Source organism: Eufriesea mexicana, unplaced genomic scaffold (genome assembly GCF_001483705.2).
Source record: "Eufriesea mexicana isolate 0111107269 unplaced genomic scaffold, ASM148370v2 scaffold9538, whole genome shotgun sequence".
Lineage (NCBI taxonomy): Eukaryota > Metazoa > Arthropoda > Insecta > Hymenoptera > Apidae > Eufriesea > Eufriesea mexicana.
The window spans coordinates 274520-301446 of NW_016917269.1; the positions used below are offsets into that span (position 1 = coordinate 274520).

The 26927-nt window shown below is 38.7% G+C and overlaps 1 protein-coding gene across 1 annotated transcript; it reads left to right on the forward strand.

Annotated features, from left to right (window-relative positions):
* LOC108553181 (potassium channel subfamily K member 18) lies at nt 1-26427 on the forward strand. Its single transcript, XM_017907979.1, has 6 exons — nt 1-138; nt 23259-23657; nt 23854-24214; nt 24505-24896; nt 25027-25474; nt 26312-26427. Exons 2-6 carry the CDS (start codon nt 23418-23420, stop codon nt 26422-26424), a joined length of 1554 nt encoding a protein of 517 aa, XP_017763468.1. The 5' UTR covers nt 1-138; nt 23259-23417; the 3' UTR covers nt 26425-26427.
* The last annotated feature ends 500 nt before the right edge of the window (nt 26428-26927 follow it).

Here is a 26927-nt window from a genome sequence, read left to right on the forward strand (position 1 = left end):
ACGATCCCTGTACGGTTGGATTCGAGCGATTCGACGAACAACTGGGAAAAGTTTGTTCCACATCGGCGAGCCGATATGCCCGGCGAAACGACTGTGGGAAGTTGAGGACTGCCGCGATACGGGGCGATCGCTGCCAAGGTAAGTAGCAAGTTACGCGGCCGGAGTTTTCGAAGAAAAGTTTTTCGAACGTTTCCGAATCGATGCACCGCCGCTACACCGGCCACCACCACCACCACCGTCGCCGCTAGCATACACGAACTCGTGCGTCCTCGTGCACACGATCCGAGACACCCAGACGATTTTTATCGCGTTGTCGCAGTTCTTAGTCCACTCTGATACCTACGATAGACACTTTTGCTCGTAAAGTGATTTCCCTTTGACAACGGGCCGCGAGAATTGAAAAGGAAATAGGATTTTAAGACGGTGTGGCAAACGTGCTAGGTCAGTCACATGATTCGGCTGGACTTGGCTGAACGTTTCGGATGAGTTGGAGTCTGTTTATTGGGATGAGAAATTATCTCTAATTTGTGGTTGCATTGGTGTAAATCATTACTAGATCGGATTGCAAATAATCATTGCTGTGAAAATAAATGTGTGAATAATTTATAGATATGAGGAACTTTTAGAGAATTGCTGAATAAATTAATTATAGTTTAATCTCTAATTTTGATTGGTTCAATGTAATACTATTTTTGATTGAAATGATTCTCATCTCATCAAACAGCACAGATACAATTTCACTGATGGAACTATAAAAAGGGATCGTAAACGATCATAGAAAGGAATCAATCACATAACACGCAGCACTATACGATATAGCATAATCAAAACTACTCTGCCATTATACCCGCACGATATTTCTTTTCAGACATGGAAGATCATTGATTTAAAAAATTATTTACGGTTCGTGTATACTATCTTTTTCAATTTAGCCGACCCGTTAATTCTAATTTTCCATACTGTTTCATACTGCTTCCATATAGCCGAAAAATAGCCATGTTATCGCTAATTTAATAATATCCTAAATCTACTGAAAAATTTCCGCAAAAAGTTGCAAAAAAGGGGAAACATTACCTCGCGTTAACCAAGGGTCCTTTTTTTCAATAAATCCCGCTAATTAATCCACGCTCTCGCTTACACTTTCATACCCATGAAACAGAAATAAAGCCGCGTTATCACCGATTTAATAATTCTTGGAACGTGCTGAAAAATTCCGCCAAAAATTTCCGCCACGGTATATAACCAAGGGAGTTCCTTTTTTTCCGTAAATTCCGCTAATTAATCCAAGGTTCTTCCTCACGCTTCCGTAGCATCGAAAGAGGGGTGTTTTATCGCTAATTTAATAATTCTTCAAATGCGCTGAAAAAGTTCCCGAAAGAGGGAAAAAAGATTGTTCCACGGTAGTTAGGAAGAGTCCTTCTTCTTTTTTCTCGACGTATATACGCCGCTAATTAATCCAAGTCCGCGCTTATGCCACCGTGACGTCGAAGAGGAGGTGTTCTATCATTCATGGAATATCGGGAATCGGGTAGATCGACGTTTAACTTTTCACGATGGGCGCGAGGCGAAGTAATTTCGTCCCGGTTGTCCCGTTCAGCGTGTTAACAGCTTTCGATAAATGTCCCGTCTTTGTTGGCTCGTCCGGCTCGTTTTATGCTCGTCGATTCGTCAGCGAAACTCGCTTTTACCCGCGAGCAGATCGAAACTCCTTTTATTGAGTCACTTTTACAACCAAAAAACCAATCGGCCCGGCGACCGGGCACGATCGTCCTTCTTAATCCTCTCCGATGAACGCTTGTTCTAGGTGCATCCACTAGTTTGGTCTGGAACTCGGAATTCTTGAGAGTAGAAAACTTTTATGGGAGGTCGAACATCTGGAGAATCGTAACAAGGTTGTGACCGTTGTTAGATTCTAAGGGTGGTAATGTGATAGCCTGAAAATAGTATTTTGTGAGAATTACAGTCTTAATTGGTAATAGTTAGATTTACAGACTTAATTAGTAACAGCTTGGTAGGTACTTACTGTCAGTGGTGTGTTTATACCACAGTTTCTACATTGTATGAAATTCTGAGAGTTATGGTACAGCAATCTGCAAACTTAAGGGATAGTAATGAAATGGTCTGAAAAGTGTAGAAAATTGTAGAAAACGTGGTATGATGAAAAATTCTAAAAGATATGATAATCTGCAAACTTGATAGCTATTCATGTGACATTTTATGAGTTCTATACTTGACAATATAAAATATTCTATAGACAGTAGCTTTGACGATACTTCACAAATTCTATAAACGTGATAGTCCTAAAAATTTGAGAACAGCGCTATGATAATTTGCAAGTTCTATAAATACTGATTCAATAGAATACAAGTTCTAAAGATACAAAGTTGACAAAATTCTGAAGACACTGCCATAACAGCTTGAAAATTCTATGAGCAGAGACGTGATAGTTTGCAAGTTCTAAGAATAGTGATACAAGTTTGCAAACTCTGCGCATGTTGATATCATAATTTTCAAATTCTGTACAAAGGAATATGTTGGTTTAGACGTGAAATTATGATGATTTACAAATTCTGCAACTGTTCTTAAAATCGGGAACGCGATAATTATCAAGCTTTAAAGATAACAATTTGTTAAATTACTTATCGAATCGCAAGGATAACAAAGATGAGTCAAAATCGATTCTTTAAGTGTAATAAAGAAGTGTACATAAAAATCGCTAACTTCTTTACCAACTTTTCCTTAACAGTATTAATTCTATTTTACGTAGTTCCGAATATAGCGAATAAAAAATAAAATTTTTATGCATGCCAGCAGAAGGAAGTAGTTCACATAAATAAAGAGGAATTGCACGAGTCTACGTTTTACACATGCTTAACAAGGTAACACATTGTACATTCAGACAAGCAGAGCGCTGAAACAGAGGTGTTATACGATCATGCTCGCTATAACAACGGGAAAATCGAATTTTGTGTGCTCTGACAGTCGTAAAAGAGAAAAGAACGAAGCAATAAATCAAGATGATCAAAAAGATAAATCCTCGCAGGGAATCTTATCTATTTTATTATCTGCATTCTATCTATCCTTTCTATCTTAAATCTAAATTATCCTTGCTATAAAGACCTTCAACTACATTAAAGCTACAGACCAAAATTTTTTGAATTGTCTATTATGTTCCAAAATTAAATCTTCTCGATAGTCACAATCACAAAGATTCTCACAAATAATTCCATACGTGAAATTGAAATTAAATAACACAGCTTGCATTATACCATCGCATAAAATCAGATAGAAGAATGAATTGAATTAAATAAACCTTCCCAGCTAGACAAATAGAGTTACAAGAAATAAGAATAGCTAGAAGGCTACTCCTAATCTCGTTTCCTCCTCAGACGTCCCAAAAGAGCCCTCGCAAGCGAAGTTTTCACTTTAGCCATTCCATCAATCCTTCTCTCCAGGACAACACTCAACGTCTTAGCCCGCGAATCAAGCACGCTTTCGGGGAAGAACCGTCGATTCCACGTAGAGAACGTGCCCAATTCGCGACACAGCGGGACTCTTCTGTCGATTCGTCAGCGAAATTTGCTTTTACTCAACCTAGAGGCGCAGGCGTCACTCGCGCATAGATAATTCATAATGACGAAGCTGGCCTATAGTTGTCATCCGGGCACACAGCTTCCTTCCAGCGACCTTTGTTCACCTTCTTTTTTCTTCCTTCTCTTCCGCTTCTTCCCTTTTCCTTTTCCCTCTTATCTCATTCGCCTTCCTCCTCGTGAAGGAGGAACTCGCAGCTCCCGGATCTTTTAACGTAATTGGTTGCTGGTTTGCGCGAGAAATTATGAGTTTTCCTCTTTGCCAGGCGAATATTGTTATTATCCTGACTTCTACCACTGAAACGAGATTCGCTGGTCACAGTAGGCATCGCTGTCTCGACATTCATCAAACAGATCTGCAACGTTGAAAACGTTATTTCGTAGCGAGAAAGAGGTCTTTGAAGAAAGGATCTCTGATCCTTTTTAAATGCTTTTTAAACGAGTTTCACGTGCATCATGTAGGTTACTGATGGGCTATGAAATGGAATGTATTCTGTGAGATTTAGGTAAAGGATACTTCTTGTTCCACGTTAATTGGAGAGATGAAAATATTCAGGGTTCTCTGAATTTCCTGAAGATTCTACGAAATTATATAAAATTTGATATAATCCCAGCTTTTTCGAAATTAAATATAATGCAGTTTTTCTGTAACATTTGAATGTACAATTTCCTGCAATGATAACTCTTCCAAAAACATTCCACTCAATTTTCAATTTTCAGTGGTGAACAGAATTCGCGTATTTTATTCATTGCTTCCAGCTATTCTTCATTTCTCAAATTTCCACAGTCTGCCACTTAATCTGAACGACTTTTGCTCGAAACAGTTATCGAAATAACGCATGTGTAAAGAGTTACAGAGAAGTATATAGGTCCGGTCATAGCGGTTCGAAACGTGTCTGACAATAGACGATCCATTTTCTCTTGCGCTGTTACATTTCGCTTCTCCGTCGCGCTTCTTTGTTCGGGTCAATCATTCCCCTGCTATATTTAGCTGTATCCTCTTAATACATTGATGCATTATTTTGAAGACTGTTCCGAATAAAAGTCGCTTGGATTAATAAAAGCACCGTCAGCAGCTTGTATTTCAAATTCTCAAACATTATCGTCACTTCCTTACATTTTGAAGAATAACTCATTTTCCCTTTGTACGTGTATAAAATGACGGTAATTTTTACAGCAAATGATTTAAAAGAAAAAGGAAGAAAACCTCAAAGAAGTTGTTCACGTTGTTTCACTGCATATGTGAACAAATATTCCTTGTCATGCTAAGTATCCTGAGGTGACGTTCAATAATATTTTTGAGATGTGAAATTACTGCATTGGAATGTCCACAAAAATTTCTTTCCAATTTGAAGTATTCTATAACGACGTTCAATGTGAATTTTTGAATTTTCCAGGTTCTAAAAGTATTTCACAGGAAAATTCGAATATTCTCCAATTGAAATACTTTGTAGTAATATCCAGCAATATTTTCTTCCTCAAAAATAGTTAGCGGCAACTAGGTAATATTATTTCCCAGCAGAAATATCTTTTGACAATATTCCTACGTTGTTGATTATCAGAAATATTTTACAACAGAATTCAATCATATTTCTGCATCAAAGATGATGAACGAAACGATATGAAATCATTTCACAACAGACACCCTATATTCAAAACGCTTTGTAAAGATCAACACCGATGTATCTTTCTCGTATCCCAAACTTTGCAAGAAGCAGCCAATGATATAACAATATAAATACAACCCACCCTAAGCTTATCCCAAAAAGGCATTACAAACAGATCAACTTCAACTTCCACCAACCCCTAAAACCAAACTTCGCGAACGACTCGCACATCCAATTTTATCCACCCCCAATTTCCATCCTTTTCTTTTCTTCTTCTTCTACCGGAAGTTCGAGCTTCTTGAAATTCTGAAACGTCCCTACCGACCTGACCCCTGTTGCGTGCTCCCATGTCTTATTCCATCCACTTTTTCGCCTGCCATTCTGGTGCACCGTGGAGACCGCAACATTTCAAGAGACTTTCAACGCTTCCCGGTCCTTTTCAGTCCAGGCAGGATCGTTAAATCCTTCAAGAACCTCTCAATCGATCGTGCAAAGCGGAAAGCAAACAGCTCGATGGGCCAGAGGGCGTCAAGTGAAGATTGTTCATCCGCGGGATTAAGCCATTCGTATCGTTCCGTCTTATTTATTTACGCTACTCCATTAACGGTCGACGAGCTTTCGACGAGCTTACGCCGAGCTTACGACGTCTCATCCATTGGAGAAAAAAATCAATCGATCCTGAAGAATTCATCGAGCATCGATAGTAGAAGGACCTGCGAAGAAAGACTAATTGAAGATTCTACGTCTTGCTTTAGCTTTCTAATATTCTGTCTCTTTCCCACAAGCTAACTGGATGCATTTCGAGAGCTTGTAATCCTAAGGGTCTCCGGGAAATGGGCTACCATTTCTCTCTTTCTCTCCTCTTTCCTCCTCGTCCAGCTGGAAGAAGAGGAATTAAGGGTAGACTTACGCCGGTATCCTTCACGTTTCTTGGTCCTTTGAGACCTTTATTAGCGACGTTTATGTACTCGAGGTGAAGAAATTTCTCTGGCTGGGAAGCTTCCACCAAACGCCCGTCGATTGACACCTGTGAGCCTTTATTTTTTCCTGTCAGTGGAATATCACTCTTTTATCTCGTAATTTGCCTCATAATTTCGCTAATAATTAATTCGTCGTTTTCACGTTAACGAAAACACCTAAAAAAAAAAAAAAATATGTATATAATAATTCTAAAGTAAATGATGCAAGATTTGTCGATGCGCCATTTTGTTCGCATTTCTCTTCCATGTTAATTTGTATTTAATTTTTACTTAATTAGCGGCACTATAAACGATCCTTATTTATTATGGGAATTATTTTTGCTAAAAGGATCCTTTTATCAATTTTTTCCTGAAAGCTTAGAATGTTATAATCGTGCTATAAATAAAAGATGAAATAATGGTGGAAGAAGGAAAATAAAATTAACGATGAAACTTTAAAATGCGAAAGTAAGAGGTATTTTATAGCGAAACTGTTAATACACGCCAAATCTTTGCGATATAAATTATTTTTATAATTTTATTTTATTAAAACGAAAGTGGACACTCTGCTGATAGAGTGACCCGGTTAAGGAGAATAAAACTAATGATCGAAATTTACAAACATAATGCAAAATTGGAACGATAATCGGAGCAGATACAGAACCGTATTGTTCGTGCAAGTGTCAATACGCGAGTGTTGGATTTTGGGATCCTTCCTTCTGTATTAATTCGTTCGCCCTAATCAGATATAAAAGCCACTGACATATAACCAGCTGTTGAATTAAAGCTCCGTGTAATAGCATCGATTAATGAAACGTATTCAAGACTACATACAGCACTCTGGGTCTCTCAATATAGCCCAAACTGAAACCAGTATATGTTAAGGATGAAATACAAAAATTAATAAAAGAATTAAATTAACAATAATAAGATAACTTATTTGCTCAAATCTTCGTCAGTTTGTTACATGAAATATTAATTTATCAATTCTCTCCTTAATAATAAGATAATAACAACATAATGCAATGTCTGTAATAATTGGCATGCATCTTATGTGCAGAAACTGGAATTATCAATGGTGAAGTGGTATTCTCGGTTTAAAATATCACTCGCCAGGGTTCACGGAAGGATGGGGTGACCACCTTTTATAGGCAGGTTTGGAATCCTCTCTACTTCTGTGTCCTTCGATTTTATCAGCGAGGCTAGCGTTAGAAAATGGCCTTTTGACTCTACCACTAACTGCCCATTGGTCGACTATTTGCCGTGAACGAAGTACCATCTGGTGGTTAACTCAATGAGTCAGTAGTTTCTCCAAGATTGTTCCTGGGAAACTATAATTGTGACCAACTTAGACGATTCTGGAGATCCTCTTGCGTGGAGCACACAGTATCCATACCAAAGTCAATTTCTTTTAAAACCAATTCTGGTGGATATTCCCTTTATCTGTATCCGTGGATGGTTTCAACTTCACAGATGGACAGTGTCCTTGTGTTGTTTGTCTAATGACCAAATTCACTGACTAGTCAATGGTGTCACTGTATCTAAAATCGTTTCTGCTGATTACACAGTTAGAAAGTTCCAGGTCTTCCTTTTTCGATTCCAACTTTTCTTGTGAATAGTGTACATTTCGTAGCACGGGCCTGTGAGGAGAAATAATTTATCACAACATAACACAACTTTTTCCCTCGTGATATATGAAGCGAGGGAGAGACAGTTTGAGAAGAAATTTGAACTTTGAAAAATATGTAAAACTTTCAGAAGAAGAAGACTGATATAGAGGGGGAAGGACTTGAAGAGGAAATTTCTGGGGAAGAAATGAAAAAAGTAAACTAAAAATAGAGAAATGCAGGGAACAGTAACAAATAAAATACACACGAACATTGGAAAGTTAAATTCTAACATTTTAAAATGTCTCCAAAGGTTCAGAAAAGTTTTAAGAGTAAAGAAACATCAGGGAGGATAAAAAGAAAGAACAGTAAAAGCTAACTAAAAAGGTAATTCTATATAGACATCAGGAATAACATCCAGCAGGCTGAAAAAAACTCAGGGATTGAACGATAAAAAGGGGATTCTAGAAAGAAAAAAGGATTTCAGGAAGCGATAAAAAATGGTAGCACAAAAACACGGAAAAAGGAAATTCTAACAATAAAAGGGCTAGCCATAAGGACACCAACAGGAATTCCAGCAATAGGAACGACAAGCATCCCAATAATCATAAAAAGGGAACGAGGATAGTACGAAGACCCGTGGAAAACTTCCTTCCACGAGTGAAAATACGACCGCTAGATTCCAAGATGTCCTCGAACGAAAACGATCTTCAACTTCCTACGACACCCCCACGATTCTAAGTGATATATTCCAGAAATCTGAGAACGACAGCTTTACGTAGGGTGGAGTTGGGAGCTGAACGTATACTAGCTGTGTAGAAGCGTGATATGAAACCTTCAGAAGAGCCACCCAAGTTTAACAATTCATGCTCATCGAACAACATTAATACATTACATCGTATTTTCCATGAATACTGACATGTACCGGGAAATAATTTTTATATAAAATAAATTTCTATATTGGAAAGCTTCACGTATATACCTTACATGAATGTGCTTTACATGTCCTGCATTTCAATCAGAATCGTATACATGTCACAAACCTATTGAGTAGAGAAAGAAAGTTCTTCCTTTTAGTTTCAGAGCCTAAAGCAGTATCTGTCTCAGATGAAGATATAGCTATCACTGTTCTACATCATTTTTTAAAATAATCGTATCAATCGTTATTTTGTTTCCAATATAATTTGAAGAACCACGCGCAAAACTGCATCTTCTCCTAGCATTGTAGCTTCATAAGAATTATTCTAAAGGTGCTAACATCTAAGAAGAGCAACCAAGCCAGTCACAGTTGCGCCTGAAAAAAAGAAGGTCCTGAATATTAGACCTCACATTTTTCAAAATTAAAATACGTTCCATTCATAAAAGCACAATTGCCATACCTGAGATCCTAGATGTCCAGACGCTGAACAAGTTACAAGTCATCGAAGAAGAAAATACTCGTTCCGAAAAACGAAGTTTGTCAGAGCGGGCTGTTTACGTTCGCGATTCACAGCTTCCTCCTTAATTACACCGGCGTTGTTCGTCCCTTAATGAGAACAAAAAGCGGCTGGATATTGAATTTCTAGACGGGCATTTTTCCTGGCCGAACGAAAATCCTCTTACGGCTTTCACGGCTGGGCATCGCGCGCGTAAAGCGCGGACTCTTCATTACGCCATTGTTCATCGCGTGCTCGCTTGTTGTTTTTTCTTCTACCCCTCTTCTCTCCGCGTTCCCATACCCCTCTTCTATCCATTCCCTTTTGTTCTCCCACCCCTTTTTTCATCGCCGAAAAATCGTCGGCCAAGCCGCTTTGAAACCTAGGCGAGGATCGTGGCAGGAAGTTACGTTTCGAAAATCCTCGGGAAAGAAAAAAATATATACATATATACACATATATATAAAACCAACTTTTCGTACCTCGCGCTTTTTCAACTCCAACCCCTCCACTTCGACGGTTTCCGGCGACTCTAATTCGCCCGGGTAAATCGAAAGCCTCGTACGAAAATGGCTTCTCGTTATAGAAGATCAACTACACCGGAGTTCACGGGCGAGTATGCACGGTAAATCCAAAGCTGTTTCGTTTAACCAGATATCCAAATTATTGGAGCGAAGTCTTGATAGAGACGAATCTGAAACTCTGAGAGATGGTTAATATGATCGGGTAGTAAACATAAGAAAAATATAGTAAATAATCGTAGAACACAATGATTTCTACGCGAAATTTATGTAATCCCTGAAACGAATTCGAATTTCGAGCCATAACCTCATATCGTTCGCTTCGATGTTCTTAAGGAATCTTTCTCTTCTTTCTCAATAGAACTGTCTTTAAACACTTTCGTGAAGGAAATTCACGGTAAAATGAAGCAATTAATCGACGAAGAAACATTATTTCGAAATGTTCGTGGGCGCGAAGTTAGACCCCTTCGACGACGAAGGAAATGAGGAAAGTTACGATACGAGGGGTAGGGGTTTGGTCGAGAGGAGGATTGAAGGAGGGAGTCAGAATAGGAAACCGTGACGTTCGAAAATATTTTCTCGCGGCGTTATCGAGTTTCTACCATTCTTTCCGTTCGAATGCGCCCCCCGTGAAAAGCGTCGTCGAAGATGGAAGTTACGCGAGAACCTAACCTGGAACGTTAAGAAGAAGTTAAGGGCGGTTTTATATATATTGCGAACCACGTTGAAAATCTTATCACATCGCCATGACCATCCACGACCGAAAACTTGTAAACGTCGCGCCCTCTCCCTTGATCCCTTATAATTTATTTATACAGGATTCCCTGTAAGTTCCCGCAGCAATTTTACCAACCCCAGTCCTGCCTAAGTGGTAAAAAATAAAATGACCTTTACAGGTATGAACACGAGTTACAAATGTTTTATCAAAATGTAATGGAAATACGAGATGTGAAGAAAATGAGGTTAGGTTTAGTTAGGTTTAGTATAAAATAGATACCGTTTATATATATTCTACGTACCGAATTGAATATAGCGAATTAAATGTATCCGAATTAGCCCAATGTTGATCTCTGGATGACTTATACGGAAATGAGGTTAACCTAAAAAATGATTATGATTTTATTCAAATCCTTAGCCAAAATGGAATTAATCGGAATAATTTTAGGCGCCATATAAATCGTATCTAGAACTTAATATAGACAGGCAGGATTTAGACGCCTGTCATGAGATCTGATATAAATGGAACTCGGCTCACCTAACCTAACCTTACCTAAAACAAACTTCGCGAACTCGATTCAGCCGTGCAAGGAAAACAGGTAGGACTGGGGATTCAGCGAGTGAAGAGATAAACCAACGATCTGAGGACACGATCCACAGTCATCCGTTACGTTCTTAAAATAAACGAACAAACAAACCTATCTAACACGACTGTAACTTGCCCCGTTCTCTAGCCTCGATCTTGAAACAAAGGACAGCACAAAAGCGAAGGAAAGCAGCCTCACTTGCGAGTAACGGTTCAACAGTCCTGCTCCGTGCTTCCATCAACGCACTAAACAATCGTCCCGACCATACCAACCCCACCTTCTATTCACGTTGAAGATCCTTCCAAACGAGAGGATCTGAGCCGAGGAACCGGGACGATTAATCGCTAGAGGTGGTAACAATGGCGCTAGCTGGTGATCGTAATCGCGAGGGTAATTTAATCAGCCGCGAGAGCCGAGTAAATAAATCGCTTTGGTGGCAAGGTAAACGGCTGGGTATTTATAGTTATCGTTTAAGGAATGAGGAAGAGAGGGTAGGAGTAGCGGGGGTTGGATAAGAGATAAGGATGAAGGGGCGAGGTGGAGATGCAAGTAGGAAGGCAGAAGCAGCCTTTTTATCCTCGGAGCGGCGCGCTGGAAGAGCTTCTCGTTCGCAAATGAGGCACGAGCGTCGAGATAAGGGTGGAAAAGCCGCGGGCCAGCCAGGGCAGGGTTGAGCGTACACGCGAATAAAGGGCGATCAAACGCGATAAAAACTCGCCTCGAGAACCGATAAGCCCTAATTGAATGTTCCCTCTCGATTTTAGCCGGCCCGTGAAGCCGGAAACTTTAGGCGCGCCCGAACGATAACCCTGGCATCCCCGTTTGCATCGACATGCGCCTTGACGATCTGCTTTTTCATTTTTTTTTTTTTCCTTTTTCTTTTCTTTCCGTGTAACTTACTTTGGGAAGACGAAGATCGGAGATGATCGATTGAAATGAAAGATAGAAAGCGTGAGGAGAAGACATCCCCAAAGGGGATGAAAATCACCAAGTTTGCATATTTGAGATTAACACGAGTACCGATTCTTTGAAAATCTTCTGTACGTAATAAGTAATGGGAATGGTTGAGCACTTTTGAAATTTTTTTTTTTTTATTATTCTAAAAGGCGTGGGAATTTATAGCGAATGTATGAGAATTTCATTTTCACCATGAAGGATCTGGAAATATTTAGATTGCCTTAAACGAAACAACGTAGAATAGAGTTGCGTTAATCCGCCTTCATAAGCACATTAACTAAAGCAAGAAGACTTCAGATTACTTTAGCCACAGCGAGAATAATCGGTTCGAAAAGTTCACGATTTACAGCGTATACAAATTGAGTGATATCTGCGTCAGAGTGATAGAATTGCAAAACTTTACCACGTGTACATGTAGAAATGAGAAACTGCCGGTATACTCTTACTGTCAGGATTTTTACTTATCGCTTCTTTCGCAACCAGCTCCATAAAAATTTAAATTTCGACCGAACTTTTAGCGAATAATAACAAGTTTCAAAATTGAATAACTTTAAACTACCCCGATTTTAATTCTAACAATACCCGAGGGGCATTTGTTTTTACGTGGACCTGTAAAACGCAGTGTATTTTATTTACCTGGTAAGTAGATCTTCATAAATCTCGCAAACCTTGTAAATTTCCCTTTCTCCACGCCTTCTTAATCACAAACTTCCTGATTTTAATCAGTTTCTCAATTACGGAATTCACAGTCTTTATAATTCTGCCACTTTTACCAGTCTCCTGATCAAAAGTTTCATACTTTCCATAATCCTCCTCATTTTTTCGCTTTCCCAATCAGCAACTTTATAATTCTCCCTCTTCAATCACAAGTATCACAATCCTAATAATGCTTCATCTCAAGTTTCATAATCATCCTTTTCTCTTCAGCCTCTCAATCACAAATTTCATGATTACAAATCTCTCTATATTTTGTAGTTTGAAGATTACAAACTGCACAATTCTCCAGTTTTCTCCATCTTTCCATTCACAAAGTTACTGCAAATCTTCACAATTTCCCAGTTTCTCAGTCACAAACTTCATAACCTTTCCCATTCCTCCACTTTCTCAATCACAAACTTCATAATCTTCTCCTTTGATCCACCTTCTCAATCACAAACTTCATAATCTTCCTAAACCAGCTCATATACCCATTTTCTCGACTTTCGACTTCGCAAAGATCACCAGTGCAAAGATCACCATTAACGCAGCCACACCAAAGGGAATCCATAAGGGAAAAAGGAAGATGCTCTGACATTCGAGTGGAGCCACTCGAAACGGCGAAGAAGAAAAGATCGAACGTCACAAAAATATTGACAATAGTCAGAAGCACGGATTATAGGATAATCCGCGTGCAAGAATAGACGTCGGCCAGCGACGTCACGTTGTTCCTTTAGAAACACGAAGAATCAGGGCACGGGCAGAGAAAGAGGGAGACAGAAACTCGAGTGGGACGCGTATCCACGAATTAAAGAGCAACGTTCATTAGTATCGCGACGAACCGTGAAACGGCAGAGCTATTAGACGCTTTAGATAATTAAGAAGCTGCCTCTAACCGCCATAATTACTGTCATTCACCCTAACAACAAAGAACTAAACCAAACAATTTATGAAACCAATTAATTCAGCGAATTACAAGACAACCCTCAATCATAGGTCATTGATGACTCATAATGAGACCATTTGCTAATATAAATCTATAAATTCTAACAGAATAAATCTATGTATTTATAAATTTATAAAACTATTTTCCTTGAAAAATACTAGCACTGTGTACTAAATCATTCTCAAACCAATTACAGGGATTGAGAAATTTTTACAGCAGTGAAAAAAATTAATTCATCAATTTCAAAGTTAAGAAATTTAAATTTAAGAAAATATTGTAATGGAAAATAATTAATTTAGAAAATGTAGACACGTATGATCTCGTGTAACATGAAAGAGTAGTCGTAGACAGACACAATAGGAAACACGGTAAAAAACATAGGAGGTAAAATATGAGCGATTATTGGAATATTATAATCAAAATAAAACAGTCTACGTTATTTCTTATTGATAAAAAAACTCGATAAAAAAAGAAGTTTAATGAAAAAGAGATTTACGACCGAACAGGGAAGAGACGAGATCGTCCCAAAGAATCGAGAAGGATTGTCGAGCGAACAGGTAGAATCGAGACCGTGGTAAAACGATGGGGTTGGAGAAGAAACGTCGGTCGGAAGGGTGGGTCCAATGGAATTTCGCCCCGGCTCCTTGGACTCGTCGCTTTTTCCTTCGATATCCGGCCTGTCCTCTAACCCCGGTCGAAACAGTCGATAAGAAAATAGAATTTCTCGGTGAAAATTGATTAAGCCAAGGGTTTGGCACGATATCGAGATGCATTTGAATGGTTACGATTATTGTTAACACACTGAATCTTCATTAGAATAATTTCCGTCCGATATCATCTGTAACAATTAATAATTAATATTACATTCGATGAATATTTATCTAATTAATTGTCATTGATTAATTAAGCTCTCACCCCTTGGATACTAATTTTTTTTAGAAGACAATTTTTCATTTCTTTTCTTTCCTCTTCTTTCCTTTTCCTTCAAAATCAACATTAACCCTCTATATCATTTTTAAGATTGGACAAATTACACGCTGTGAAATTGTTAATTTATTTTATACGTGTTTTGTTATTTTGTTACTGGACTATGGAGATTGATTGCAAAAGCGGATTATTTTTCAATCCAGTTTGGTAAATTTTTTATTAAACGAACAAATTGTCGATGATAACTCTTTTTATTGGAAATCGGGATTTTTTAATACTCTTTAATATTCTAGTATTTTTTGGTAAAGTGTTCCAAAGCAATTCAAAATAATTTTATTTTTAATTGAGTTTCAAGTTTGATCAATTTATCCGATTACTATGCAACTGTTGAACCAAATAAATTAATTATATTTATTAATTATATATTTACTATTCAAGCTTATATTCAACGAAAGTTTCCAAAAATTATTTCTGGGGTTTAAATGAAGGCAGATCGAAATGCAGAGATTGGTATTCACTTGAAAGGACTTTTCGTTAGGAACGTGGGTGCACGGTGTGTAATTGACGCTAAGAGAGCAGATTAGGTACAAGGTAAACGCAACTGTTATTCGTCTAGCTGGGATTCAGTCGACACGACAAGCAGATAGTTACGAGCTCGTTATCTCGCGCGAGCAGACGCATTTAATTCGAGACACTTGAACTTTTCTCGCGAACATGAGGATTGCCAGGCTCGTTTTTCCGACTGCACGACAGATAGTCGCTCGGTCGGAAGAAGAGCCGAGCTCGAAATAGGAAATATGGACGAGACCTTGGGTGATGTATGTAGATACGAGGTCTGATTTGAAAAGGGAGATTGAATTGATTTGAGGAAAAGAAGATAAAATGACGAAGTAAAATAACTCATCTCTGAGAATTGTAGAGACCTTAAAAATCTGAAATCATAAAGATTCTCTATTCTAAATAATTCAAAGTATAGACAATCTAAACTTTAAAAAATTTAATCTGTAAGAAAGATACTGTCTTAAAAAATTTATGTCACAATACCTTTAATTTAATAAGAAATCTAAATCTGAGAATTCTTAAAAATTCTAGATCTTAATCCTCAAAAATTTCAAATGATAAAGACAAATACTAAATCCAAAAATTCCAATTTCTAGAACTCGTACCTTAATTATATTCGATATTACACTAAATCTATCATCTAAAATCACTAGGTAAACCCCGTTTTATAGTCTACTAATCTCAATCTACATTCAGCCTCAACGATTTCCCCATACTCCAGAAGCACCACCCACGAGTTGTCAACCTCCTGAAAACAGAGGCAGAGACGTTTCAAGTCATGCTTGATTAAAAGGCGTCTCTATAAATCTCCTGGCCGGCAAGCGGAACCGTAAAGAGTCCTTTAAACGATTTATTGGTTCTCGACCTATTTCCTTAAAGATTTCCGCGACTTTCCAGCTAGCCCTGTCGATTCCTCCCCCATTATACGCTCGAAAACCCTCCGTTTCTTCCCAGACCACGCCATATCAGATCTGGACATCCTCTAATTGACGATCCAGTCCAACGAAATAAACGAAAAATTTCAAGCTTTCGCGGATCATGCTACTTTCTCGCGTCCAAGCTTTTAGTTAACGCGACACGTCCCTTTCTTCCCTTTTTCTGACTCTTCTTAGAGAGTTCCTCCTCTCGCCGGAAATTCGGTCCAACGTCTCTTTGTGTCCCTCTCTCTGCCCCAGAGGCTGCAGACTCCCACGCCTCTAGCTGCTCGGGCTATCGATTGCGAGCTGCCAGGGCCACGAAGACCCCTGGCTTGGCTTCGTTGTGCTAACTCGTTACGCGGTGTTACCGCGTGTCCCGATTATACTCTGCTAGAACGGAACAGACGGTGTGTCTGCACTCGTGCACTGCGTGTATGTAAAGAATTCATTCTCATTCTTCGTTTGTTTAGTTTCTTGGTTTTCGATTTCCATTTGGCAATTTCATCTATTTGATAATAATGCTGATAGAATGGTCGGTTCATTTCAGACTCTGCAATTGTAATATACATTCGATGTAAATTTTTTGGTTACTTTATGGTAACTAACTATTGCACAGAAACAAATATTTATTCGCTTTTAACGAGACTGATTAAAATAATGATTAAAATTAAAAAACTAAGAAAAAAGATAATAGAGAAAGTTCATGATTACAATACCTGAAAGACAATTGGCCATCTAACCTCCGTCGTATAAACCAACCTCCCATTTGTTCCACCAGCACCATCATCACTTAATTTTTCCTTTGTTCTTTCCACGCCATCCACATAATGCCTTATCGTCAAATCTACGGCTCATTTTGTAGCTACTTTTTTCACGCCAGCTTTCCGCTTTTCGCATACCGTCGCTCGTTATCTCCGCTTCCGCCCCAATCCGCGCGCAAACGTTTTTCCCCGACAGTCGATTCGTCTTTGTCCGCTTGGTTTTTCTCTCCTACAATACAGAGACACCTCCAAGGAAACGTAATACATAATCCTGATCAAATAGGTTGGTCCATAGAACGTAGAAGTGTAGAGGAATTGAGTTTAAATTCTGTAATCGCACGAAGAGCTAGCAGATAAACGAAATTTCTCGATGCATCTCGGTATTCTCCGTTCGAGACCACGAACTTTTGGAAGTGCTCTCGAAATCGGTGAATTTCGGGACGAATTTCCTGTTGTAACGGAATTTCAAACGAAATTGCGAGGAAAATCTGACGGTGCTCCTAGAGTGTCCTCGTGTGAACAGTGCTTCGGTATTTGAATAAATTACTAGTGACTGTTCGGAAATCTACAGGAAGATTTTGTGAATTTTCACTGTGTTCTGTGAAACAAATGTGTTTATATAGATTTATATAATATTATTGAAGTAATAAGTCTTAGTAATCTAAACTATTTTTTATTTACTTTTTTAATTTAAACTATATATTTACGTAAAAAGAAGTATGATTGATAAAATAAATAATACAATGAAAATATATAATTTAAATAACTTACCATATTATATGCGATAATTAAATATATCGTATGAATATATATTGTAATCCACCAACATTCATTTCTTTTGCATAAATGAAGGCACGGGTAAAAGCGACAATATTCTATTTTAATACCCACAGGAAACCACTCTCTCCTTTGATTTTATTTTTAATCTCATTGACTTCAATAGTGAAAGTTTCATGTTAAAATCGATTGATTAACAAATCTTGTAAATCTCTCTATCCCTTACCTTTCTGTCGTGAGAGAAACTACATTTTGTTCGATAGAGTTATGTGTAGTATATGAGAACTGCATAAAGTTTTGTTATTCATAACATTCGATCTCTACCGCTCCCATAACCTTCATTGTCGTTTGATCGCCTCCGTCACGGGGGAACTATTGCTTAGACGCGATTCACTTGGATTATCTCCGGCGTGTTAATTAGTTACGCGCGTTAGACCTGCGTCGATTGTAGCGCTGGGTTTGCAGCATCAATTCCAATTAAACTGCCCTATCCCTAGGGGATTGCGATTCCTTCGCGTTTACCACCTGACAACAGATGCTCGGTCCGATCGTGTCTCGATCGCTTCGTTGGATCTCGTATGTTCCTATACGTTACTGCGAACAGTTACGCCATCTGTAATAAACGTAATCGAACACGGTCGAAATATCGAATTCACGTCGATAATCGGTACGGGCATTGGAATATTTACGTAGCTTATGTTTTACAACTTTTTATTTATCATTCATTTTTTAATTTCTTTGAAAAGTATTTCTTTGATAACTTCTTATATTTCTTCATATATTAGTTCCTGATAGATTTTTCTCAGTTTCCTGAAGGATGCGTAGTTTAATCTTTTTCTTCATTATAAACTTTTTAATTTTTTTAAAAAGTAATTTCTTGAGAATTCTGATCAATTTCCTGAAAATATTATAGTGTAATTTTTTAGCCATCAAGATCAATCTCAAAGCGCTTTCATTCTAAAATTTCTTGAACGTAAGTCCTATAGATTAAACCATCTTATCAATCATTAAACAAAAAGGAAAGATCTATCTCTTCATCAATCAAATTTTCCTAAAGGAGACACAGACAGACGTTTCCACATTCGGTCGACCGATTTTTCCACGTCTCCTTTTTATTGCATTTAGCAATTCGTCTCGATTCAACGAACACGTTGAATCGTAAATTCTCGTTCTACGTGACATACAGAGTGTTTCAGAATTACAGACAGACCAAGCATTATCATTAAACAATATCAGAATTAAAAATTCGAAATGCAATACGAAATAAATGAATACAAATTGGCATATTAACGCATTTATGAGAATCCAATGACTGAAAAGCAGAAATAAAATGATTTGAGTATTATAATATTTTATATTTTAATTCCATTGTACTTACATTAAATGTTTTCTTTACTTTGCAACTATTTTTAAATTGCTATCCTACAAGAAATATATTCTTTCCATCACGCTCGACAACCTACTTCCCCGGTTGACCAGCGATTTTGAAGCACCTTGTAGCTTTCCACGCTCTCGGGTACATGGTCGACGACGCGGAGGACGTTAGTGTGCGCTCGCGACGACGTTGGCGTCGACGTCGTCGTTGGCCGTAGAACAGCCGCGAAAGGAGGGATGCCACGACGACCCACATTCCGTCGAATTTAATTTCATGCCTTATCTCTGGTAACCACGGTACAATGCTTCAACTGGGGCGGCTGCGAATCCTTCTATCTTTCCCTTGTACGCTCCACATACACCGCCGCACGACACCGGTGTACAACAGTTCACGGTTGTGCCTCGTACCCCTGTTCCACGGCCGCAATTTCTGCCAGTATTTTTCTGACGAAATATTCACCTTGTCGCTTCTTGTTTGCTCTTCTTTTCTTTAAATAGACGATATTAATCAATTATAGCATAGATTTTTCTATTACTTAATATAAAATGGATCTTACGATTTTTAGACTATACATACCATTATACAATTGTCACTATTGATTGGAATAATTTTTCTTCAGATGATAAATATTTGTCATATTTCCTTTCTCCAATTTGAGACATTAATTGGTTAATATATATTTCATTCGCGTGAGATAGTGCTCCTTTTTCTCATTTTAAATATTGGAATTTAAACGAAGAAATGAGAAAATGTAGCAAACTGATGAGTTCGCTATTTACTTGAACTTTTTCTCATGAACATCTTTGGCACTCTTATCGAGGTAGAATAGCATTTTATTCGTGGTAAAATATGTTATTCAGTCGCGATTATATCCCGGAAATTAATATTAGAAAAATTATGAAAAATAATCCTTTCACACCCTCCATTGCTTTCACATACGCCCGTAAACAAAGGGTGGCACTTATTTACATGCACTGATCCCCATTCACCCCTTGGCAACCTCCTTTTTATTTACATCGCTTCACGTTAGTTAACGCGTGATCACTGAAATATAATTTTCACCTCATTTATTTAAAAATACAAACAACAAAACGCTACTTTTCTTCTCGGTAATTAGAAGAAAAACGACACAAGTGTGTACCAAACACCATATACACACACCTGATAACACGCTATAGTACTGAATACTTCAATGTTTCAAAACACTATGTACAATATTTAAAAATTTAAATTGACTGTAACATCTCCTCACTCATCTTACTTAAAAAAAGTTCTCAAAGGATTATAAATAAGTTTTGTATATTATTAATAATTATGAAAAATTAGTACGGGGGATATTTTAAAAGTAAATATCGTTCTGACATAGTAGAAGTATAATTATTCAAAAGCTGATCGCTACGAGCTTGATTGCTTCAGGAGATACTAACTAAAGACTGATTGATGGAAGCCTAATTGCTTTTAAACTTGCTGAGCGTTGATCAAGGGATACCCAGGAACTCTGTTTGCCTGAAGCTTGATTATTTAAAGAGATGCTAACTAGAAATCTGCTAATCATATCAAATTCTAATTCTCTTTGTACAATCCCAAATTGTCAATTCGATAACGCCATACGTGAAATTTTTTCTTCCTCGCACGTGGGACTGAAACACACGAAATTCCTACAAGTTCAGTTTGTTCGTCAATTTTGATTTCATAGAAAACAAATTTTTTTTTCATGGAAAAGAAATAATCAAAAGATCAAAAGAAAAGAGAAAAAAAAACTCATTTGCTTGGAAACACGTGCACGTTCTCCAGTCGAAACAGATATGTAAGCGCGATACACGTGTAGACGGTATTCAAATGCTCGTCGAGGGACAATGAGACGACCAGCTCAACAGAGAGAGAAAAACGGAATAGTTTACGATGTAGTCCACACCGTGATAGCAGTATGGAGTTGTACAGCCATGTACAGTATCGTTCGCAATTATTTAAAAACATAAAAATAATACATGAAATAAAACGCATACTTGTTGTTAACATTCAATGCGGAAAACTTAATGTTTTAAGTGACGTTTAATTTTAACACAAGTAAAATTTAATATCTGTTCTTACTTTCCGTCGAACATACAATACTTCTTCATCTCTTTTAATACGTTTCGACATCAGTCTTCCTACGAAACAAAATAAATTTCAATGTAATTAATATAATATTTATGATTTGAAAAAATCGAGTTTTCCATACCTTTCAAGTTGAAAAAGATGATAAATGAGCTTCTGTGTTATTCTGAAAAATAAATAAATTACAATTACTATTTCACTCATACAATACTAACCACAATAAATATAAAACTTTCATAAAAAAGTATTATAAATGTACAAGTCTAATGGAACAGTGAAACAAACCTAGTAAAATGGTCAGGGCAACAGCATAAGTTAATATATCAAACTTAATTCGATTCTGAATGTATTTCATCTTATAACTTCGTAACTCTGAAACATCAAGGGCGAGAAAAAGTTCACCTTTGAAGCTCAAAGGGATCAACCCTCGAAACATCTACCCCATTAACGTTAAAATTAGAATTTTCCATGTTTCGAACAATTATAAACAGTGCACGCTGTATGCCAGCTATTCGAGAGTACATACATATATACACATGAAAAGTACGCGAGAGTTGTATAGGTTAGTTCGAAGCTCGATCGTGGCTATTTCTGCGCATATACACGCGACGGGACGATCGCTTTATCAGCAAGTGGGACTCTCCTCGCGGAGGGCCGGCTGAAAGCGCGAAAACGGGACATTTATTTCGGGAAATCGAGCCGTCCGATTATTAACTTCCCGTAATGGGTCGCAGCTCGGCAGGAAATTGAAAAATACGAGCACGGAACTGACTGGTCGCGAGTCGATTCTCTTACTGGGCAAATATCCTATGGGCTATGGCGCGAATTTTCAAAATGCTTCGAAGCGTGAAAATGAGCGGGAAATACATTTGATATGAAAGATTATCGCAGATTATCAGTGTCATGTTTATGAAAAGGAAATTATATAACATTTCGCACCAGGAAAATCTATTCTATATTTTTCTTTTGTCATTGCAGATTTTAAAATTATAAAAATTTTATTTTCATTATTTTAAGATCTGCGATGGCAATATAAATATGTTAGAACGTAGTAAAATGAATTTATACTTAAAATAACACAGCTGAACTTCTTGTATGCAAATTAACAGCAAGATATAATTGCTCGAATAAGAATATTTTCTTTGATGTCTAAATACCGACTGTTTGTAATAATAGTAGCTGTGTAGTACTTAAGTTCTAAGTCTAGAAAAGAATAAGTAAATCAAATTTCAAAATAGATATGCACATAAAAAAGAGAAAGAAGGTTCTCGTTATATGAAAGATTCGTAGATTTTAGCTTGCTGGCTGTTGTTCGAAACGTGGTTTATTCCTTTTTCCCTGGCACGTCGCCTCCTACACGAATACACTAACGACGTCGTTTCAACGAAGATTCGCGAAATGAAGCTGACGACTGCATGCGATAAAGGGATTCTTAGGATTTTATGAAAAATTCGCGCCTCTTGTTACAAGAAACCGATTTAATTTTAATATAACAGCGAACAAAGAATAGAAAGGAATATGTGAAACAGACTTCTAACAAACGAGAATATAAATACTTAAATGAAAATATAAATAATTCAAGAATGTAAATGAGCCATAAATCGAAACAAATAAACCGAGAATATAAACAAGTACTTTAATAAGATATAGAAACAAACTGAAAACGTAAACATATAAAATATTATAGTATAAAAGATATAACTGTACGTACCCATTACTGGTATCTATATATTAAAAATACATTAACTTATATATTAATGTATAAATCATAAGTATTGAAGGTGCTCATCTCTCAACACGGACCATCTACCATAGTTTCGAAACCAATTTCTTAATTTTCATGACTTTCACACCAAGTCAAACCCAAGACAGGTCCCTGAAACGTAAACCAATAGTCACAACTCAAGTTCAAATACATCTGTTACACATCTTAATCACGCTAAACATACTCACCATCTAAATCCACTAATATAACATTCTATAAAATTCTACATTCCTCTTAATTAATCATCTTCCATTCTAGCATCGTCGCCGATACAACCAATCCCATCCTCCTGAGCTCACACTCGTCACTCGATCGCATCTCCAAACTCACATGACCATAGCACTCGTCACCGGCACCTATAGCGGAATGACGTTCTCTCGAGCGTCTCCGGAGGCCCTAATCGCCAGTAAGGAGCAATTAGGGCAACGTAGGGACGCGACAAGATCTAATGGGATCACGACTAATCTCTGCGATAGGCTTGCCAGCGCACCAAATGGACGAGGCTCGAGGGAGGATAGTGGAACGATAGGAGGCGACCGGTTGCGGCTGCAGCTGCGGCGTCGGTCGCTGCACCTGCAGCTGCAGCTGCAGCAGCGAGGAGGCTGCCGGTAGCGGCGTGCAGACGGGCTGAAACGATGCAGAGCGCCGGCGACTACTATCAGAGGGCGCCGAGATGCTGTCCAGGAAGGAACGCGAACGCGATCAACGCTTCCGTCAGGGGAGCGGAGTTGCTGTGTTGTTGCTGTAGCTGCAGTACAGCGACATCCACTAAAACGCCGGGACTATTAGCCAGCCTGGGGGTCTGTGTGCTTGTGCTGGGGTACACCTTGCTGGGCGCATTCGCGTTCATGGCGCTGGAAGGTGGCCTCAAGTCGGTGAGTGTTGATTTCTTTGATAACTGTATCTTCTGCCATTTTGTGTTAAAGTAAAAGAAAAAAGAAAAGGAAAATATATTCTTAAAAAATTAGTAAAGATGTTTTAAATTAATATATTGACTTACCGAATTTTTTATTAAAAATCTTCTAATCGTTAGTTCAATACAAGAATCTAAGTTTCCGCTCCTTATCATAGGATTCAGCAAATGACTTGCTCGTTTCCGGAAGTTCCAAATCCGATGGAGGATCATACATAGTGTCCAATCTTGAGGACGAGAGCGCAGCTGTGGAACTGAGAACTCGCACTGTTGAAAAGCTTTGGAGTATCACAGAAGACTTGAATGTACTGTACAAGGAAAACTGGACGCGTTTGGCGACCCAGGAGGTGATTGAGTTCCAGGAGAACCTGGCACGAGGTCTCAAGAGGACTTCCTCGCAGTACGAACCAGTTGGACCATCCTCTCGATCCAGGGACCATTCGATGGATAGAAGACCACATCGTCGATGGACTTTCAGTGGTAGTCTATTATATTCCCTGACGCTGATCACTACCATTGGTAAGAATTGCTAACACTTCTAGAAGATATATAGAATCTATTGCTTATATGGAGTAGTTATAACAATACAAATGTTGATACATATATATTTTCCATTATCTTTCGTTATTAAAGAAAATGATAGTTAGGTAACATCTATTTATTTTTTTCCATAAATGAGATCGATAGCAAACTTACTTGGCTCAAACTACTCTTATTACACTTTAATAAACGCCTCGTATTCAACCAGCCCTTGCTTGTTCCTTTAACAATAGTCGATTGTAACACGACTCTGTCGATTGGCGTTTCAGGATATGGTAGCGTGGCGCCTCGCACAGTGTGGGGTCGTTTTATCACAATACTGTATGCTCTGGCCGGGATTCCCCTAATGCTAGTCTACTTAAGCACGGTTGGCGACGTCCTCTCTAGAAGCTTCCGTCGCTTGTACGGCCGGCTGTGCAGGCCTCGAAATTGCACCAGAAAGCAACAACCGCCGCCGCCGCCACCGCCTGTAGGCGGTATTATGAGCAAAACTTACAGATACGATAACCACGTCGACTCGAAATCTGGAAATTATTATTCCGCTAGCAGAGAGAGCTCCTGCGACGATTTAGGAACTAGGGGCACCAGTAGCGCCATATTGCTGGATTGTGGAAGCGAAGGCCTACTTCATGCTACCACTAGCTCCACCGCCGCTCTTCAGGTATAACGTACTTCATTCTGAAAACATGATTTCACATTTAGAATATGTTAATATTGGGAAAATTAATTGATTAATTGCCGTAATAACATTAGATGAATAATATCATAAAAAGCATTCCAATTTCCTCTAGGACGTGACATCAGGAAACAGTAAACGACACTTTCACCCGTGTTCATTATCCCTGTCAACGAACTCATCACCAGGATATGTGGTGGAAACGAATCCTGTGAGGATACCAATCAGTCTCTGTCTAGTGATTATGCTAATCTACATATGTGGTGGCGCGGTGATGTTCAACCGTCTGGAAGGTTGGAGTCTCCTGGAAGGTGGTTACTTCTGCTTCACCAGCCTCGGAACGATCGGTTTCGGTGACCTGATGCCCGTTGGACGAAACGCCGCATCCGCCACCCTGGAGGAGCTCAGCCTGTGTGCCTGCTCGCTCTACATACTCGCCGGGATGGGCCTGATCGCCATGTGCTTCAACCTCGTCCAGGAGGAGGTGGTACGCGTGGTCAGGGTCTTCGGTAGAACCTGCGGCATGTCGTCGGGGGTGGTGGTCGGACCTATCGGTGGTACAGGTATCCCTGATGCAGGCATTCGACGGGGAACCGCTAGATCGTTCCGGGCGAAAAGCTATTTTACCCGGCCACGCTTTAGATTCTTACTTGAACACTTTGAGCCTGGCGATGATACATTATTCCTATACATAAGTATAAGCAATACCATGTATAAACTAACAAGATTTCCATAGCAGTGGTGATGTCGTCGTGTGATCGAATTCCTAAAAAAAAAATTACACTCGTTAGATAATTTATAATTTCTGTTCACTCTAGTTCTGCGATATTTTTTGGTGTGGTAAACTTAAGAAAATAACTCTGGTGGATCAAAGTTGACGTTTGGCCGCTTTCTATTGTGATATTAGAAAGACAAACGAATTGCAATTCTTTCTGTAATTCTCTTTCTTCAATATTTCTAAAAATCCCAATATATTACCTCCAAAGAAAATCTACAATTTCTTTTTTCTATATATTAAGGGAAGCATATAATAATGTAGGTAATTACCTTGTGTTCACATCCATCTATCATAGCTTCAGCTTGCCACTCCAAAGCACAAACTGCGTTTCCAAACAAACTCAGGCTCAAAGTGTGAAAAGCATCGCAAATAAAAGAATTGAACTCTCATTCGCTTTGCACGTAGAGCGGAAAAAAAAAAAAAAAAATTGAACTCTCATTCGCTTCGCACGTAAAGCGGTTCTGATCTACTCGCGTCGGGGATTTCGATCGGGCATCTTGACCACTTTGCATAACCCCTTCATTGAAAAAGCAAAAAGAAAAGAACATTATAATCGAATTAAAAAGAAGAATCTCCTTAATTTATATCACAAAAGACCATAAATCCTTTTCTTATCTGTCAGGTACCGGTCCTGAGCTCAAGGCCGACTTGGATGACGGAGGAGGCACCAGTGACTCGCGATTGTCCGAACAAGAAGAAGAAGCAATCGCCATGTCCATGGTGCCAACATCCTGACAGCATCAGGCCAGGAGTCCCGGGGACGGGAAGCTCCTGGCCCACACGCCCAACACTGCCATAAAGCCATCACCAGGTCATCATTCTTTACCACGAAAAAAAACACCGTCTGAATCCAGAAACTCTTCGACTCAGCAGTTTCAACGTGCACAATCTTTAAGACGTAGCTGTCTGTCTCCGACGCAGTATCATCATCAACATCACCAGCACCGTCAGCAAGAAAGTTCCTTGCATTTCGAGTACTTCGTGCCTAGAAGCGTGAGCGAGTTCAATCTGGCAGCGGCAGCAGTCACGGACATGGCTGTACCACCACCGCCTCCTACTTCAGTTCTGCGTCCATCGTCGGCTGTTACACCACCGATAGCTTCTGCATCAAATTCCGCACCGTCGAATCAAACCAGGTTACTAGAATGCCCTGGAACCGCGACGAGAAGTCGCGAGAAGATGGTCACATTCGAGGATGAAGGCGTGAGTTGCGCCACCTCTACACCCACCAGGAAAAA